At 42.9% G+C, this 19,070-nt stretch overlaps 1 protein-coding gene across 13 annotated transcripts in view; it reads right to left on the bottom strand.

The window, feature by feature from the left end:
* QKI (QKI, KH domain containing RNA binding) overlaps positions 1-19,070 on the bottom strand; it is a 252,890-nt gene that overhangs the window by 58,598 nt on the left and 175,222 nt on the right. For all 13 annotated transcript variants that reach the window (XM_069235295.1, XM_069235290.1, XM_069235288.1 and 10 more), the window contains one exon: positions 12,480-12,623. In XM_069235295.1, coding sequence (XP_069091396.1) covers positions 12,480-12,623 — 144 coding nt within the window. The remainder of the gene's footprint in view (positions 1-12,479; positions 12,624-19,070) is intronic.

The following is a 19,070-nucleotide window of genomic DNA, read 5'->3' on the forward strand; positions in this document are numbered from 1 at the left end:
GTGAACTGCTGACATAACAGGCCTGCAGTGCGACCCCGTCTCCTAAAGAAATGGACACAGTTGGCTAAAGCTCCTGAAATAAACCTAAGCAGAAAAAATACGTTTTCCCGACTGTCAGGGTAAATCTACTTTCTTTATAATGGACATTTAGGCAGCGCATCAGCATTTACAGTACCAACAGATTTTGCAGCGTAGGGCAAAACCTGTAGGTATGTGTTTTTTAAACATATTTGTAGCAGCAGTCAGTAAAAGATTTTACTCTTTGAAAATCTTTTGATTCGTTGCAGCATATTACATAGGATTCTCCCCTTATTTTGGAAGGGAGGGGGCGTGCAATTCACGCAGATTCCGAAACTCAACTTTTAAATGATTGCTTAACACCAGCAGCACGTCCATTGGGGGCACCCAGCATCCCTAAAAAGGTGTACCTCAGCTATCTTCCCAAGCAGGGCACCCTTTAGCCTTCCTACCAGACGGGTAATCCCTTTGCCCACCTCCCAGGTGGGCAATCAATCACCTAGGAACCCTTTCAGGCCGCGCACCCCCTGCTTGCCTCCTTCCTAGTTTGAGCAGATTCCAAGTTTAAGTATATCTCAGCTTCCTAAATAAAAGTGAACCTCATTTTCTTCAATTAAGTGCACTTTAGATGTCCAACTATAGAAAATCAACTTGTTTTGGATGGCTCGAACTCAAGCCCGGTCAGAAGCATTCCCGGTATTTTGCATTCTTGTGTACTCAATTTCCCAACCACTGATTAAAAAAGCCTACTCTCCTGTATAACGGATCTGAGCATGAATTAAGAGGATGGATCTGGCAATACTAAAAGCATCTAAACGGAGGAAAAATATAAGTGCCTATCACGGTGTGCCCCAAAAACAGCAAGGGGACTGCACTTTAAACAAAACCGTATAAGTCATTTTGCAACTTACAACATTTTGTGGACTCGCATTCTGTGCATTACTCTGCTATCTAGTGGGTGAACCCAGAATAGTCTCATTCTTTGGTACATGGGCATCGGTCATTTGGTGCTAGGTCCCTTCTTGGATGACATCACAGGTCTATTCCCAAAGCCCCTCCGTGTGGTGGCCATCCTTTGATTTTTGTTGTTGTTATTTCAGCTCCCACACCTGTAAGGTGCTTGTCTGCTTAATCCGTCAGTCTCTGTGTTTTGTACACCTGGTAGATGTCTTGTAGATCACCAGTGTGATATGTACCTAGGCCCTACAGAATGACATTTCCTGTGTGCCAGGATAAAAAAAAAAGAAAGAAAAAAAAAAGGAATACAGACGAGACAATTCCGGACCCAAGCACTAGATGGTAGAATAGATGCAGAGCATGTAAATCTGCAAAATACAGTTGTCATGTTTTCTTTCTGGACATGTACTGTACTTCCCTTTATATGTGTTTTAAAGGTTTTCAATACTAGGGAAGACTGTCTCGAGTTACAACAAATGTATGTCCTTTACTAAGACTTGTGGGCTCCACAGGCATGGCGGTACAATTATCTGCCTACTGTAAAGTTTAAGTTTCACCACTCTCTGTGGACTCTGTTATAACCAATAGATCCTCCCAACTGTATGTGATCACTGTCTCTGCAGCCACTCCTTTAACAGACTCATTCACAATCTTGCATTGAGTATAAATGGTATGCAGGAAGGCAGTCCTAGCAATCAATTTCCTCACTGTCCTCATTGTCGGAGCTTCCTCCTTCTGGTAAAGGCAAATTTGCTGGGTCAAAGCATGATTCTTTTGGAAAAGGAATGCTTCAGCTTCTCTTGAGTTTAGCCTTGCTCCCATGAACATCCAGTTGATGACTGATTTTCTCTGTGTGATGGAAGACAGGTTTTTCCATACACCTAAAAAAAAAAAAAAGAAAAAGTGTAAAGTCCGCAAGGTTGTGTTTATACTGTCCTGACATTTTGTGAACGGCCTTACTTTTACCAACCAGTCACTTAAGTATGAGTATACATGAATCCCCTTTCTCCGTAAGTCAGCCATGACTGCAGCTACATATTTTGTAAACAACCTGGGTGCCGATTTTAATGCAAACGGCAACACTCCAAATTGTTAATATTCTTTGTCCACTAAGAATGTCAGGAATGTTGTACCCACTACAAATTGGCATGTGCGGAATGCATCCTTGAGGTCTACACTTGCCATGAAGTCTCCCCTTCGCAGTTATGGAATGACCACTTGCAGAGGTGTCATCTTGAATGTTTAAGGTTTTGAGGTACTTGTTCAAGACCCTGAGGTCTAAGTTGGATCTCAAAGTCTTGTCTGGCTTTGATACAATAAAGTAAACTTGGTATACTTCCTGACATGCCTTTGCTGGAAACATTTCTATCAAGACTGATTCTGTACCTCCTTTTGGAGGTGGCTGTTCCTAATTGTGGACTGTGCTGGATTTTGGCCTGATGACTGGTGGCTGTTTTAGTAGGTTGATCCAGTATCTGTGTTGGATTATGCTTGGAATCCATTTTCCTGAGGTTTTGCACTCTTTGCCAAGGTTTATCCTCTACTTTATGCTCTCCCCTAAAGGGGCTGCTTTTGTACACTGGAGAAGTGCCACTGAGTTGATGGCCAGTGGGAGGAGGCTTGTGGAATGGAAGAGGAGTGTACTGCTACTGGCTTAGCCCCTCCACTTTAGGGGGGCCTTTTCCTTGGGGTTGTTCCTCTGATGTGATTCTTGAATTGAAGGGCTGCCAGCGATCATAGTCCCATTGCTGAGGTCCAACCCCTTCAAGTAGTGTATTTGAACTGGCTATGCAACATTGTACTGAGGCACAGTGTTCAATTGTTCTGCCCATAATCTCTATCTGCTTGCTTTCCTTGTCAAGCGGTGGCCCTATAATTGCTGGTGTGTTTGATTTTTTCCAAGCTGTTGTAACAGTAATGGAGGCCGCCTTCTATGTGGCAATGGCACCTGGTGGTAAGGGTCTTGAGGGATGTGTGTCTACTTCCTCTAAATGAAAGTCCGTTTCAACATCCTGCCACCAACCATCTATTCGAGTCTTCCCCACCAAAGAAGTTGTGTTCAACTTGACCTTCCCTGGGTTACCCTTCATATTCATAGATTAGCTCTTTTGGATCCTCTGTAGGCTTTGGGGTGACTGGAGTCTGCAATTCTGGATGTGCTATTTCTGGTTCTTTCTCTTGCATAACTTTTCCTCGAAGACGACGACTATGGCTCTTGTATATCTTATGAGTCATCTAATTCCTAAAGCCTACATTTCCTTCTTTTAACTTGAGTCTTTTGTTTGGTGTCCTCTTCTTCTATGTCAAAGGATCCATTTCAACAATTTCCTTTTCTCTCTTTAGTGCTCTCAAACACCTTTCTGAATCTGGGTCAGATTTTATGTTCTGCTGTCAGCAGCACCCTTGGTCTTGGATCTGTGAGGCTCTTTGCTGTTTCGTTACCCCTCAACTACCGAAAGTTTAGATGACGGGATGGTTCTGGAGTGTTACGTCTCACTGTTTCAGCTTGGCATCCAAGAGCTGTTGTGGTGTTGCCCAACACTTGAGTCCCTCATGGTTAGACTTCTATGCACCTTCTCCTTTTCAACACCGGAAAATTCCCCTTGTGCTAATTCTGTTGCCTCTGGGGTTTCCTCATCCCTGGAGGCCTCTAGCTCTTCCCTGACTTTGTTCAGTACACTCTTCACACCCATCCAATTGCTGGTTTATCAGCAAACAGGTGTTACAGACCTTGTGGCTGTCATTTTGGGAAAATATGTGATGGCAGTAAAGACCAAACTAGAAACTGGTGTGCTCCATACCCGCTATTCATCCTTTGACACACACAATTAGCATCCACTTGAGCCCTGCAAAAATAACCTGTCATATTACATACAAGATATTCTTGTCCTGGTCTGTGCCCCAGTGCACCTTTGACTGCGTGCATTGGGCACAGACCTGGTCAGTGCACACTATAACTAATAATGTGTTTCACCCAGGGCAGCTGTGAACTTGTGCTGGAGCTGAGGGTAGTGCATCAGTGACAGGTTGAAGCAGCCAGACAGTCTTCTTTAAAGGTGGCAAAGAAGCCTCTCTTTCCAAGGAAGACAGATCCCCCTGCAGATAGGTGGAGTGAATAACTTCATCCACATGCAGGAGGGGGGAGTGAATGGAGGACCTGAGGTACCAGATTTCCCCTCCATTTGAGAGGGGGTCCTTAAAGGGAACACTGACTGCCACCTCTTACAGATCCTTTGCCTCTGTGCCCATGTCTATAACAAAACGCAGGGGCAAAGGGATACCCGATGTGCATAGTGCCAGGCCCCATGCTAATGAGGGCATACACCCTTGGAGAATGCACCCTTGGAGAATGCACCCTTGGAGAATGCACTGATGCACATGTAGCGCCTGCTCGACGAATATTACAGAAGAGGCAGCTCAAGCATTTGCAACCACCCCCCCAGTAATACTTTAGACCATGTAGCCTTCGTACCAGAGAAGATTCCCAGAAACAAACAAGTTGCGGCCGTCATGCAGTTGATAGGCTTTTGTCAAACTGCGTCACACCCGATCCAAGTACATATCTACATTTAACTTCCTCTTCAAAAATGTTCCTAGACATTTTTCACATCAGACAATTGGCTTCATAAAATAATTTGGTGTGAAGCCATGTGAGAAGGGGTATCCGACTTGCTTCAGCTTTGTTGCCAGATATTAGCTGATGGGCTACAGTCATAACCGGAAAGATATGTATGTCTTTTCTAGCAATGCCAAATAATTTAAAACAGCAAGTACTGTAGAAAGACTATAGCAAACAAAAATAATTCCTGAAGCAGGATGTTAGCATATCAACTAACTGTGCAGCCAATAGATATTCACTGTCCGTTGCTATCAATTAATGCAGCTTAACTGCATTCATAGACCTCAATATGTAATTGAAGGAAAGTAACAGGTGCACTCGATTTCTTCACTTCTGGGGTGGATGTTACACTCTCCGCCCCACAGCAAAAGTTAAGAGGCAGTTAACCAAAAAGCTAAATACCTTTTTGGACATGCTGTGGTGGGGCGTGGTAAACCTTCAGAGCTACTACAGGGTACAAACATGATGTGCATGTGTCTCCTCTATAAAGCAGTCTTGTAGACGCTAGATTAGCTGCTCTTAAAACAATCCCAGTTGAAAGATTAAATGTTAATTCGCCCCACATAATAATTTACATAAATAGCATTTGTTGGGACCTTGCTCCTCAATAGGTCTCCAATGCTCAAGATATCGGACAAGTGGGTCACAAGGTGTGCAGAAGTTTGAGCTACCAGAAACACAAGGCCATTCTAGTTGAGAATCTGCAGACCTCGAGAAAGGCTCGCTTGTGCTAGCTCCACGCTGCAGTACTTTAGTAACACTCAGGCTTCCAGGAATTGCAAGCACACTCTTTCCTGTATCTGAACACATTCTAATTGGCTCCACGAGCGAACAACATTCACAGCCATGTGGCAGTAAGGAATGTGCCTTGCCCTTTCTGGTCAACGAGATCTGTTAGAGAACACTCCATGAGTCAACACCCCCCCTCCCCCCACGCAATCTCTCCAGTCTACTTTACTTTCAGCGCAAAGTAATTCTTGCTTAGTAGAACGCTATGTAGACATTTTAGAAACAAACTCTGTGTGTCTTCTTCCAGGTGAAGGAAGATTAAGAGTGTTTTCAGGCAGTCTGTAAGTTTACTTTCTACAGATAGTCTAGTTTATCTGACGCACAACTGGGTGTCTCGGTTAAACAGAAATACACTGCCATTCAAGATTTTTATACAAAAATAAACCACTCCGCATCAGCTTCAAACCGATCCAGGCTAATAGCACCACATACATAAAAACACAACGTTGAAGCACCGCTGACATCAAAGACTCGCATTCAGATGCGGGCTGTGTACAGGCAAACTAAGTAGTCAATGAGAAGCCACAGGACAAATAGAAGGGACCATCAAATACTATATGGGCAGATGTGAAGGTGAAGAACGAAGTGCAATGAAGATATGTTTCAACAGTCTTATTTTGTCTCTGAGATAGCCAAGCGATCTGTCTCTTGGTTGCACCCATGGTATGTCGCGGTGATTCATGCTGTAAGAAAAAGGCAAATGATGGGGTCTAACTTAGCACATTTTGTGAAAGGTATTAATTACTTCACTGCTCGGTCATTTGACACGTTAACGCTATGTGCAAACGTTTCCCCTGGTTACAATCAATGTAACATCTAAATACTGCAACGAGCAACTGAAAGTAACTTAGCACTGCACAGCTGAGGGCCTGCTACTGAGGGCCAACAAGTGTGATAGTGTTTTAGTAACGTTTCGTCAGATTTAACTACGTTTTTTAAATAGACAAGTTATGCAGATGGTGGATTATATGGCTAGTGTGACAAATCCTACATTATGTGAAAAATGCCACAGGTAGGGCAATGCCTCCCGTGACACGGCCTATAGCATCTACACTGGTGTCTCTTCCAAACAGCCTCTCCTGACCCTCTGCTTTAAGCAACCACTTATACTTATCACAGAATATCTGCCATCTTTGGGTTTTAGTAGAAATCAGCTGCAACACACAACTGTAAGTCACTTCCTAGTCCTGCTCTTGAGCTCCGAGTCTACATTTTATTATCTTCTCTTCCCTTTCAAGGTAAAACGCAGCATCAAAGATCCTCCCCCCACCCCCCTCTGGCTTGCAGATCGCTGCAAACACATTACAAGGTCATCGGGGAGAAGGGCGAGAGGATGCAAGGCGACTCTCACGCTGCGACGCGGATGCACCTCTACAAACCCGTGCTGCGCGAGGGTGATGACTCTCGTGCATTCTCAATTCAAAGGCTTTTTAAACCGTGCATTTGAAATTGAAGCCTCCGTTCTTCCTATTCATAGCCACAGCTCCGGGAGGCTTATAAACCTAAGGCACCGCCAGGGAACACTCGCCGCACGATTAGCCACACAAACCTGACAGCAGACAAATCCACAGCCAACAGTTCAGCAAACCGCCTTTTATTAAGGATTACCGACGACTCCATTTTGCTAAAATTACTCGCTGTGCATCTGACAAGTAATGCAGTGGGCACATTCGGCTGCTCTACCCTTGAGTGGTGCATTTATTGAAAACGCATCTCACCCTTATTCCATTCGCCTCCAACAAATAGTACGGCACTGTTTAAGAAAAACCGGTCTAAATGTGTTTTTTATTGAACATGGTGCCATGAAATACCAATCTACATCGCAACGCACTCTCTACACCGCTTTTACAAAGACACATCGACTAGCACAATATCCCTTAGACGAAAACTGCACCCACTCAGCAACCCCCACCCCCACAGACACATCGCTAGTACTGTCAAGGCCTTTGCCCTGCAAGCTTCCCTAATCCTTAGCCTTATCCTAACCCAGTACTGGCAATACAATCACCAACAATGCATTGGTTAGGAAGGTAAATGTACACGTCAACGTATTGGAAACATGGCGGCCCTGCATTAATAAGCATAATCAGTGCTTGGGTGTCAATGTTAAGATCAGCCAATATCTCTCCCAAGACAGTGATAACATTATTTGTGCCTAGACATCTAATGTAACTGTTCAAATACCCAACTACCAGAATGAAACCCTGTGACACCATAAACACTCTACCTCTTGAATTTCTACATTACAAGGTACTAATGGGCACAAACCTCGTTGTGAATGTTTGTCATCAGAGAGTAATTGGGATACTTGTAGGATTGCTTATGGTAGCCATGGAACGGGAACCAAGTAAAATGTACGCAATCCTGAAGCAGTTTAAGAGCTTGCAAATATACCTGTGCAGATCCTGTGTATTGATGATTTAACTTTACAATCTAATGTCAGAAGTATAAAAGCCTACATTTTAAAAAAAAAGGTAACATACTTGTATTGAAAGTGAAAATTCAATACAATACACACCGATTAGAAGATAATGCTTTCAATATCAAGAACCCCCATGTCTAATACATTATGTCGACATTACTGGCACAGGCTAAAATGCAGACCCGAGTTGAAGGGTACTGCTATAAGGAGGAGTGCCATAGTCATTGGGCCATCGGGAGATTCTCATCAACAGTCTATGCGTCTCGGCTAGCTGGAAACTGCTGCAGCAGCTAAATGTTCTACGGGACACACCAGTGTAAATTGACTCCTCCCCAGTGCAAGGTGTAACCAACAGTGGTCAGGTGGGCAACTGGCTTCTCCTTGGTCAAAGGAGGGCTGATAAAACGTCAATACTCCATGAAGCAGGGAAGGCTCTAGCTACTTCTGCGCTCAACCCACAGCATCGGTTATCTATTTTCAAATAGCATCTTTGGAGCAGGGAGCAAGGCAGTGAAATATCTCTCTCCTGTTCCAGTCTCCATCTTGGACAACAGGCAAAAAATAGACACTCTAACTTCATTCTTGTGCCTACTGTTGAGAATGGACTTAGTCTCGGCTGATCGCACTTACAAAAATCCAACTAGAAAACTTGACTAGACGAAGAAATCGATACCATAACGCCAATTTGTCTAGTATCCTTGAGCAGGTGGTAGCATCTTGTCCTTCTAAGGTTAACTCTCCTTGGGCGCAGAGTTCTCAGAATTTTAATAGATTCCTCCACAGTGTACAGTTGTCTTTAAAAATAATAATTTTCTCTAAAAATGGTGATAACATCTGTCAATACTTCTCAAATAGCAGATGCATGATTGATGTGCTTGTAATTAGTAGCGCACATCGGATACAAAAAAAATCTTTGCAATGTAGTGCAATGTACTGAGGTATAACAAAAGCCATCAGCAAAATGTAGCTCCACAGAACTTAGTTTGTTGAAGGCTACGGAAATGTAATGACGGACGGAACACTGATTTACTCAATGACCACACTTCTCCTGTAAAAGAGCATTAACTATTGGTCTGCTGAATGCAAGGAACAAAGCTGGCCGTGTCTACCAAATAGTAAGAGGATCGGACTTGCGGCTGGCCCTTTCTGCCCAATGTGGGCGGGGGGGGGGGGGGGGGGGGGGGTGGATGCAAACAGACCTATCAGCCTCTCGCTAGATGATGTGAAGCCCTTTTCATGCATATGTTCACCTAGCACAAAACAACCCCCACTCCGTGACATGACAGCTCACATTTTAGCGCATTCTTCCAAGCACTGGCGCCCATGCTCTATGTAGGCAGTGTGCTTTCACTGTGACAGGTTAGGAGTTGACAATTTAAATGGCACTTTCTTCAGCGTAAGTCAGCTTAATGAAACAACAGTGTACTTGGAAACTGAAATGGTAAAAGAGTGGAGCATATTAGTGACAATTCAAGACTGGGACAGGAGATGCTTCTGATTTCAATTTTATTGCCCCCGAAATAAACAAGACGGTCACACTTTGAGAATTAAAACTGTTTAAATACACGCTGTGTTCATGTAAATTTTACATTGTGCTCGTCAGCTGCTGCTGTTCGCAAAGGGCAGGGCTGTCATTCATAGACGGCTCCAAACCCAGCAGGATCGCTTAAGCATCCGGAAGAAGTCCACGTGCCTCTTATCAAGATACAGTGCTGCACGTTACTGGTATTCACAGAAACGATGTCTGTGCTCCAGCATGTGTGTGGACAAGTGGCACAAGCTCAAAGAGGCACAACTGCATAAAGGCAATACACTTAACGTTTTAGAAACTCTGATACAATAATGGGAATAGCAATGATTAATATATCAGATGATATTTTCTGGCGGAAGGGCAAAGGCCCCTTTTTGCACACAATACAATTTTTTTTTATTTTTTAATGTGTGTAAATTGTAACATTAATAAATAAGGTGACATTTGCAGCGGGAATATCAAATCCGAGGTAAAAAAACTAGGAGAGAATAGGCTTGTGATCGACCATATACGGAATTATGGATGGGTAACAGTGATTTTTACAGAGCGGTTCCGAATGACATCAAACAAACAAGAATGTACGCCAGCCCAAATCATCTGCCCTGCTTTCAACTGTGAAGCAGAAAAACAATCGGGGAGCCATACATATCCTCTCTTCCCTGTCCAAAATGTCTTTATTTTATTTCCATTCTTAAAAAAAAAAAAAAAAAAAAAAAAAAAAAAATAGACAGCCCCTGCCAGTCATACTAACCACTCTGCACTGGGCACTCTCCTCAGAAGCTTTGCTTTTACAGACTCTCAAGACCGCCTGGCCAGGGCTGCCTGGAATCCTTTATGACATGGCAACAGTTTTGTTAGCTACAGCTGCTACATTATAGCAGTGAATTACTGGATTTTGAAACCAGATATTGATGATAATAACTTTTAAAATTGTTTATTAACTACGAATTTCTTTACAGAAATGTGCATGTGCAACCACACTGACTGGAGCACAGTATTCTAAGGGTCCCAGCAAATTAGGGCATGCAGTTCAGAAGTATGTGGGCTTAAGGAGACACTGCAGTGTTACTGTACCATATCTTTACGCCCCCTCACAACTTTCTTTCTCCAGCAGTGAACTTTTACCCCCAAATGACGGCAACAGGCAGGATGAGTAGTACAGCACCACTTGGGTCTCTTTCCGCCCCATACTCATGGGTGCAGCAGTTTAGACATCAAAGTCGTGTTCAGACAGCTAGCCTATCTCAGTTTGAAATGTTTGCAAGGTGGCTGGCCAATGGCATGTCAAAGGTGCCAACTAAAGCTGCCCTCTTAAAATCTAAAGGAGATATTTGAAACCTCCTGAGAAGGAAGCAGGAAATTACCCAGATAAGCAAAGTGTCATTCCCAGAGGAAGACCTAAAAAGACCAGCAGGGGCACAAACCTCAGGCTAACAGACCACTTATATAAAGGAATAGTTGTAGTTCCAACCCTTCGAGATGCATGACTTTTTCCGATAAGCTGAATGAACATATTGCTCTGACCTTGATTAAATGTCCAACTGTTATCAATATCTGAGCATAGCATCTAAAAAGAAATCCCACACTCTTCAGGATGTGAAAACATTTCTAATGCCTGGTTCTACAAAATATTTTTGAGTGGCGAGCCGACTGAAACGGAGCTAAGACAGCCTTCACTATTAGGAGGATTCCATTTCACCATGTTCTCAATTTATAGCAGGTGAAAGCAGTACCGGCACACTGGCGCAATAATAGATTAGCCGATCGTTGAGTAGTCACACCACAGCTATGAAAGGGAATTTATTTTTTCAATCTTTTTAAAAGATTAGAACCATCAGAAATGCTATCTCTGAGATGAGGAACTTAGCTTTTAAAGAATAGGTGGGGGTTGGGGGGGTGGGGACTAACTTCACAGCCTAAAATACAGCAGTCAATGCCTTTAATGGTGAGACACAAAGAAAATTTGTTTTGATCAGACCCACAATACAACACAAATAATTCCTGAGCAAGAACCATACGGAGGATTTCAGGAAAAACAAGGTTATTTTCGGAAACCTATGAACTATCAACGCTATCCACAGATAACAAGACTTTAAGAAGTAGAAAGTTTTAGCCATTGGCACTTTGTCCAAAAAGCACATGAAGCAGTTGGAAATTGTACTAACATGCTTCCTTTACCACAAATATCTCTTGTGAATCTAAATGCAATTCTGCAAGGCTTTAAACTTAAAAACAAATCAAATCTGTGAGTCATATTTTAAAACGAATTACCATAGAAATGCATTAGAACCATATATTTCATGTTTTTTTAACACAAATAATTAAAATACGTTTTAGGGCTAGCTTTTATAGGGTTAATGCCAAAATATCACCTACATGTAAAATATGGAGAAAACACTTACTTTTCTACATCTTAGATAACACAAAATAAGCCTGCCCACAGGTTAATGAAAATTTATGTACAACTCCAATAGAAGGACCTACTATTAGAGCCACATGTGCAAGAGTGCCTTCTGTTTTGTTTTTTTTTTGTTTTTTTTAAGAAGTCCACACACATTCACAAATACACAGACCAAACTAAGAAGGGTTGAAAGGGATGCACAAAATGTTGAGATGAACCTCGTTAAACTCAAATGCAGTCCTTTTAAACGTTTACCAATGCAAAAAATTGGCCACCCTAGAACCCAGAGACAATTCTGAATTTCTGGCCCTGCAACATCTTTATAAGGCAAATTAGGATAGTTTTCATAGGTAGTGGAAATACCACACATCGACAATAACAACCATCAACCCTTGCTCAGCTTTTAAATAAAAGTGGTACTTTTAAAATTGTTTATTAACATCCTAAGCAATTTTGGAGTGTTGGGATTATATTGGATGCCTAGTGAGCACACAATGTTCGTGTTACTGTACATCAGAAATAGCCAAGAAGTTGATTAAGCAGACTCTGGAGGGCCCCATGGTACTATTCTGAAACCGTTTTCCCACGATAGCAGGCTTAGCAGATAATTCCCAACACTAGTAAAAATCAGCGGGTACCACCACTGACCACAGAAACAAAAACATATCAAAAGAGTAATTCTCAATGAGCTCACGTCAACTCCTGCCAAAACCAGTAGTTCCATAAGGAAGCGGTGACTTACTGCAGGTACTAAAAGTTTTTTAACTTCTTCCACAGCTCTTTTCAGTTTGATTTCTGCTCTGTTTTGCGTGTCTTCCACAGTGATAAGTACATGTAAATCTTCATTTAGGTGCTCCCAGTTGGGTTTGCCTCTGTTCTGTTCCTCCTGAAAGACAAACAAATTAACTTGTAAGTGGAGTTTATCTTAGGGTCCAGACCAGCAGTAGACTAGCAATAAATAACAATATAACAGAGCCAAAAATCAGCCTTTCTTGCCAATGCACAGTGATTCAAATAAAAAATGATTGGTCATTGATTAAAGGGAGGACACCTGCCAATTGAGCTTGTAACTATGCAATTTGACTAACCTATTATTGTGATCGCATGCAATAAAAGTTTTGTTTTTTCAAATTTTAATAACGGGTCAAAGTGTAGGTTTTGGAAAGCTTTGTCAATAGATTTGTAGGCTGGATTCTGACGAGTCCTTCCCTTTAATCAAATAATCTGCCACAAGACTGGTTTATAAATGAACAATGAGATCATTTCATATTCCAAAATCACATCTGCAAGTTTGAAATATACACAAAAACACCACGAAACAGATCTCAGAGGAATCACTATTTGTAATGCACTATTTAAGTTTTAGAACAAAAAAAAAATACACAAAATTCACAAAATATTTTGTCCTCGAATTCCTCGTTTAACTTTGTCAGCCCACTGCAATTATGGTGGCTTCATGCTTGAGAATGTGCCACTGGGTACATTTCTTAAGAATAAGGTGGTAAACGGATTACAAGATGAAACATTTCTAAAGTACAAAAAACGAACTTGTATGTCATGCCAAACACAGGTAGAAACTCAGGACTATCGTTTTCAAGTCACAGGTTTCTTTGGTTTGGGGGACAGGAGGGTTTGATCATGAAATACAAACCTAGCTCATACTACAATAATTAAACCGGGTGGCCTTTTTGTCAGCACGTGTTGTCAAAAAGCACAGCAAAGACTGGGGCAGCCCTCCCAACCTCAGATAGTTGAAAACACTGACAACTATAAGCTAAGTTTACAAGTCTCTGGGGAGGTCCGCAATCATACCCACTCCTTATCATCTTAGCAAATTGCTGTTCAATCTGCTTAGCGAGCCTGAAAGGGGAGGCTTACGGAAAAGGAAATAAAATATTGCCATGCCAGCTATCCCTCTCCAAAGCACGTTCCTCCAATGGCCACCTGATAAAGGATCATTTAAGCGTGGAATGCGCCTTTTTAGTGCCATTAACAAATGTCATGTGAAATATATATTAACCTGCATGAGCTCCCAAACTATCAAATCAGCAAGGACGAACTATTATGGAATTATTGCTACAACCATCAGCAAATAAGGCCAGCATATAGGCTACATCCATCTGCTATTCACAAATATCCAAAACAATCTCTAGTGGCAATGGTAACCAAATAAACTATATGTTAAATAGAATTATCACCATCTAGTGCTTTAAACGGGCCGGTACTGTCCAGTAGGGAGTACATGCCCTTTTCTTTTTTAAAGAGGGAGAGTACATGCAGTTTCCAAGAAAAAAGTAATACTTTAAAATGGAGAGTACCGGTACTTCCCAGAAATAAGAAAACAAAAATACCATTCCAAGCACTGTCTCCCATCCATCCATGATTCAACGCCCCGGCTCCAACACATAAAATGTGAATACTTCGCATGAATTCACTATTGGTTCTCCTACCATTCTCCTTGGATTTTAGAGCTAACAGCGAGTGACAAATAGGAGGACACTGTACAGAATCTGTACCGTCCAAATTCAGCTCATACATTCAATTCTGAGAGGCTCCTTCAGAGCAGATAAATATGTCAATGCAATGTTAAAAAGCCAGCAGCGCTGCTGAATGTTGAGATAGGTGCGCATTAGTATTTTACGGGATGGTCACATACAAATAAATGTCTAATTTCATAAGATGCGCGCGTTGAGGAAAAATGCACCATGTAACCGACCCCTAAACAGAACAGAACAATGCCTGCAAAATCCTACAATTTCCTTGTGATAAAGTCAGAGCAACATTCAATCAACAAATCTGGAAGAGGAACGGCAGGCAAAAAATACATGCCTTAAAGTGAGTACAGAAACCTCAAATGCTAGAATTTACTGTGCAAAGTTGGGACTTTATAAACCCACGCGTCTCAATGGTCAAAGAACTCCTTAATGACTGCACTATGGCGATTGTGCATGGTGGGCAACTCATAGCATGTAGTGATCAATTGTGCAACTTGTTACTACGTTTACGTCCATAAAAGGCCTCACCTGCAGCGCAAAACTACAGCAGTGATATGTTGTGGTAAAGGCTGGCATGGAGCACTAGTGACCAATTAATGGTCTCTAAACTGAAGCAGCATCACAAATTCAATGCAAACTGAGATCATAATTCTCTCAAGCGCGGAAACTGAAATCCTCGCAGTCTTAACTCAACCAAACACAGACAAGCTTCCCCAGTGGCCTGAACAGCCTTCGAGGTAAACAGGCAATTCACACAACCCATTTAATTCCGAACAGTGACCTTTGGCTATTTGGATGTACTGCGCACTGCTGTTTCACCCAAGGCAGACAGGTTCTGTAATAGTTTGCTCGAAAACAATGCTCTCGCGCGGCGTTTTCTTCATGCTCATCTTTGGGACTCGTTCTGTTTTCAAACACTAATCACGCAATGTCTCCACGTTCACCCTTAGATTCGGTGGGGCCGTGCAAACCCCACAGGACCCTCTGACTGGCTTAGGCCTCGTCTTTTACAATGAAATATTTGCTGTATCAAAGGGTATAACTTAGTAACACAGAAAGAAATAATGAAGAAAAAAAAAAACATAAACAGAGGTCTAATGTTGCGCCAGAAATGCATGCAGTTAATGCATTCTTTAAAGTTCATACATAAAGTAAACGTAACCCATTACTGTGAAATAGCTTTATTTAGAACGTGAACACTCATTGAGACTACCAATACTCAAACCTTAGGTTACTGTATAAAACTACCAGTGTAAATAATAAAGCAAGTTGCCAATGCCAATAGGTCAGGCTTATGGAAGCACTGTCAAGAGACACAGAAAGAAAATCATGTATTTTTCCACATCCCATCTGTGCTGCTGCCAGAGAAAAACACCATAAATTATCTAGGACACACCAACAGCATTGCAGTTCAGCTGGATAAGTAAAGGAAATGATCACTGCTGTGGAGGGCAACCATTGTTTAGGGGAATCACAACTTCTACCCAATCAAAACATTCTCCTGGCTCCCAACATGTGGGCAGAGCCAAAGCTTTTTCCTGGTGGTTTTGACAAATGTCTGGCAAGAGCTGTACTGTCAAGTCAGACCATATGTAGGGCGACAGCTGACCTGTCAAGCCAGACCATAACTACTAGTCACAACAATCCCAGTTTTAAAGTAACACGAGCATTTAAATACTACAATTACCAATTACTTCTGATCTTCAAATCACCATCCCTGCCCACCGAAGGTCATCTGCTGACCGCTCTGAGTTTTATCATCATCAGTTCATGCTGATAATTCTACTGATGTTTAAATGTAAGACCCATGCTGGCTGTGAACAGCAGGCGAAGATTCCAGCTGACATGAGTCAGTTCCGTTTAGGATCTGAGCTGGCTGGTCGCTGCCCATTGTGGGTGAAGGTCTCCATGAATAAAGTTCTTGTACTCATTCAATCAGCCCCATCTGTACTTATCACATTTTGGCGACTACCAGTCTTCACCCACTGAAGCTTCTTCGCACCTGAATTTCATTTTTCATTATTTTGGTAGCTTGCCAGATTGTGACTGGTCCAGATCTGGAGGCCTCATCAAACTAAAGACCAATCTCTCTGCTCCCAGCTTTCACCAAAATTCTAAAAAGACCATGTTAACCTACAACTTTTCAGTTATCTTAAACCTAAAACTGCTACACTCCAGTCAGTCAAAGTTTAGACCCACGTGCAGCACTGAGACAGCACTCTTGGAGGCTAGCGAATACATCAAAAAACACACTATGTGGGGCGAAAGGCGGTGTTGATAATGCTAGACTTATCAGCAGCCTTTGATATGGTCACCCATGCCTGCCCCCTTAAGCGTCTGCTGCCACTGGGAATAACTGGTCAGGCCTTGAAATGGCTGTCCTCTTTCTTAGAGGTATGCAGCCAGCAGATGTGGATTCCACATTACTCATCTGAGCCTCGAGATCTGTCAGTCAGGATTCCCCCATGGTTCAGCATTGAGCACTACCCTCTGCAATATATATATATCTTACTCATCTGAGCCTCGAGATCTGTCAGTCAGGATTCCCCCATGGTTAAGCATTGAGCACTACCCTCTGCAATATATATATATCTGAACCCTCTTGCCCAGCTTGCGGAATCTCTAGTTGCCAAAGTTATATCCTATGCTGATGACACTCTGCTTTTGTCCTCTTTTGTTAAGAGCAGTGAGCTCCCTACAAACCTCATCAAAATATATCTGACAGCAGTATTTAAGTGGATGGTAGAGCATTAGCTCAAGTGTAATGCAGAGAGGACAGAAATTCTTGTATTTGGTATGGTTCAACAATGCTTCCCCCATAGCTCCTCCACAACTCCACCCCCTGCCCTCAGGTTGGTATTATGAAGAACCTAGAGGTGAAATTCAATAACCAGTCTGCACTAGGTCTCATGAGGTTAGGAAACCTGGTAAACTCAATAACTGATGTACTTGTGTTGGCTTCTCTTGGGACAGTAAGTCTTCTGCATGTCTCTGGAGAGTGTGCTTCCCCTGCCTTATGGTGATCTACAGGCAAGTCACTTAAAAGTTACTGTATGGTTACTGGATCTCTACCTCAGTGAACATGATAAACATGTATGTCCACTGAGGATCTCCCTGTTTACATGGACTGAGACCCTGGAGCTTAGCTGTGAGGTAGGGGGGGGGGCATGCATAGTGTACCCCTATTTCACAAAGAGTGGCTACTGCTCTCTCTACAAAGGCGGTGGTAGACTGACAGTGGTGGCAATCTATAGTTAGGGGTAGCTGTATCCTCATGCCAGTGGAGGGGGTGTTGCTACTAGCCACCCTCCTGATGAAGTCTGTGCACTCTTCTTTGCCTGTGGTCCTGTTGCCTTTGTCTACATGGATGTGTGTTTGAGAGCCAGTAGGCTCCCTAGGGGAGAATGGTGAGGTGAGCCATTGTGTTCAATGTGTGCTGAGCTGTTCTGCTCGACATTCCAGTTCCCCAATGCCTTTCACTATTCCTTGGAGAAGCTTGGTGGGCTGGGGTAGACACTTGCTCTTATCTTTGTAGAGCTGTCCTAACTCTGCTAGGAGGGATGATGATGATCAGTGCCTTTTTGTCTGGAGTTAATTAAAATTCCTCTCTGGAGAATAGCCTGGGCTGATACCAATAGCCTTCCCTGAAGCCCAGTAACTCTTCATATACAGGTCTTATACACTCAAATGAGCCTATGAGATAGGCCTCTAGGCCTCATGATTGGAGGGGCACTCAGGATTCTAATGTAGCAGACCCTCTGATTGGATCAGCCTATCAAACAGAGGCGAACAAAGTCTGGCCTCAGTTGTCAGTGATTGTTCAAGACTGGTCTTTGGCTCTAACAAGCATCTACAGAAGCCAGCTGTGGGCCCACGTTGTAAAGGCCTTTGATGAATGGATTCTGCTGTGAAGTAATTTGCCAGCTGTGAAAGAGCAAAAGGATCAATCAGCAACCTGAATGCAGATACAGACGACCAGCTGTTTGTGGGGCTTGTCGAGTGGAGAAGCATCTGCTTGGAAGACAAGGAAACTGCAAACAGATGCTCAAGATAAGGAAGCTTGCAACACATCAACAAAGGGAGATGGGGAAGCTCGATTCCACCAGGCCTTTGAAGGAGAGGTCAATTCTGCCCAGAGCCCTCCCCTGTGTGACACATGAGGGTACCAGAGTGACAGTGGCTACTGGCCTAGTGGGACTCCAGTAAATTGTGCCAAGACCTCAGGCACCTGTGATCGGATCGCTGACTTTACTGGAGTGGTGTCCCTGCTAAGGCAGGAGGGGCACTTCTGTTCTTCAGGTGGTGGGTTCTGGGGCTGATCTGGAACGTATAAATTCACATTATATGCTGAAACTAAACCATTACCATACAAGGATTGGTTTCAGGCTTCTAGCAAATGAGTAACCCTGTGCAACATGGTCTGTAATATGAATGCTAATTGTTTATATGCTGTTTGTATAGTGCCTAGTCACTAGGTGCTTTAATACTGCTGGGGTCAGAACTATGGCCCAGAAGGTTGTAGAGATGTCTGGTTTTCACGGTTTGTCATGGTTTTATGTGCAGTATATTACTCTTATGTGTATTAAAGTACTCTCCTTTAAAAAAAAGTAAGGCACTGACATTAGCTAGTAGTACAGGGTACTCTGTATGCTGAATGTCTATACCCACCTCACCTCCTTGAGTAAGTAATGGACTGTTCTGCCGCGCTAACCTGAGAGACTCAAGTGCTGGAGAGGAGTATTTGGTTATCCGGTTTTGGGTCCTCTAGTACTGCGGCCCCAGGACACCTGTGGGGGGGGGGGGGGGGGGGGGGGGGGGACACTCCAGTTGATACGATT

Source organism: Pleurodeles waltl, chromosome 5, assembly GCF_031143425.1.
Source record: "Pleurodeles waltl isolate 20211129_DDA chromosome 5, aPleWal1.hap1.20221129, whole genome shotgun sequence".
NCBI lineage: Eukaryota > Metazoa > Chordata > Amphibia > Caudata > Salamandridae > Pleurodeles > Pleurodeles waltl.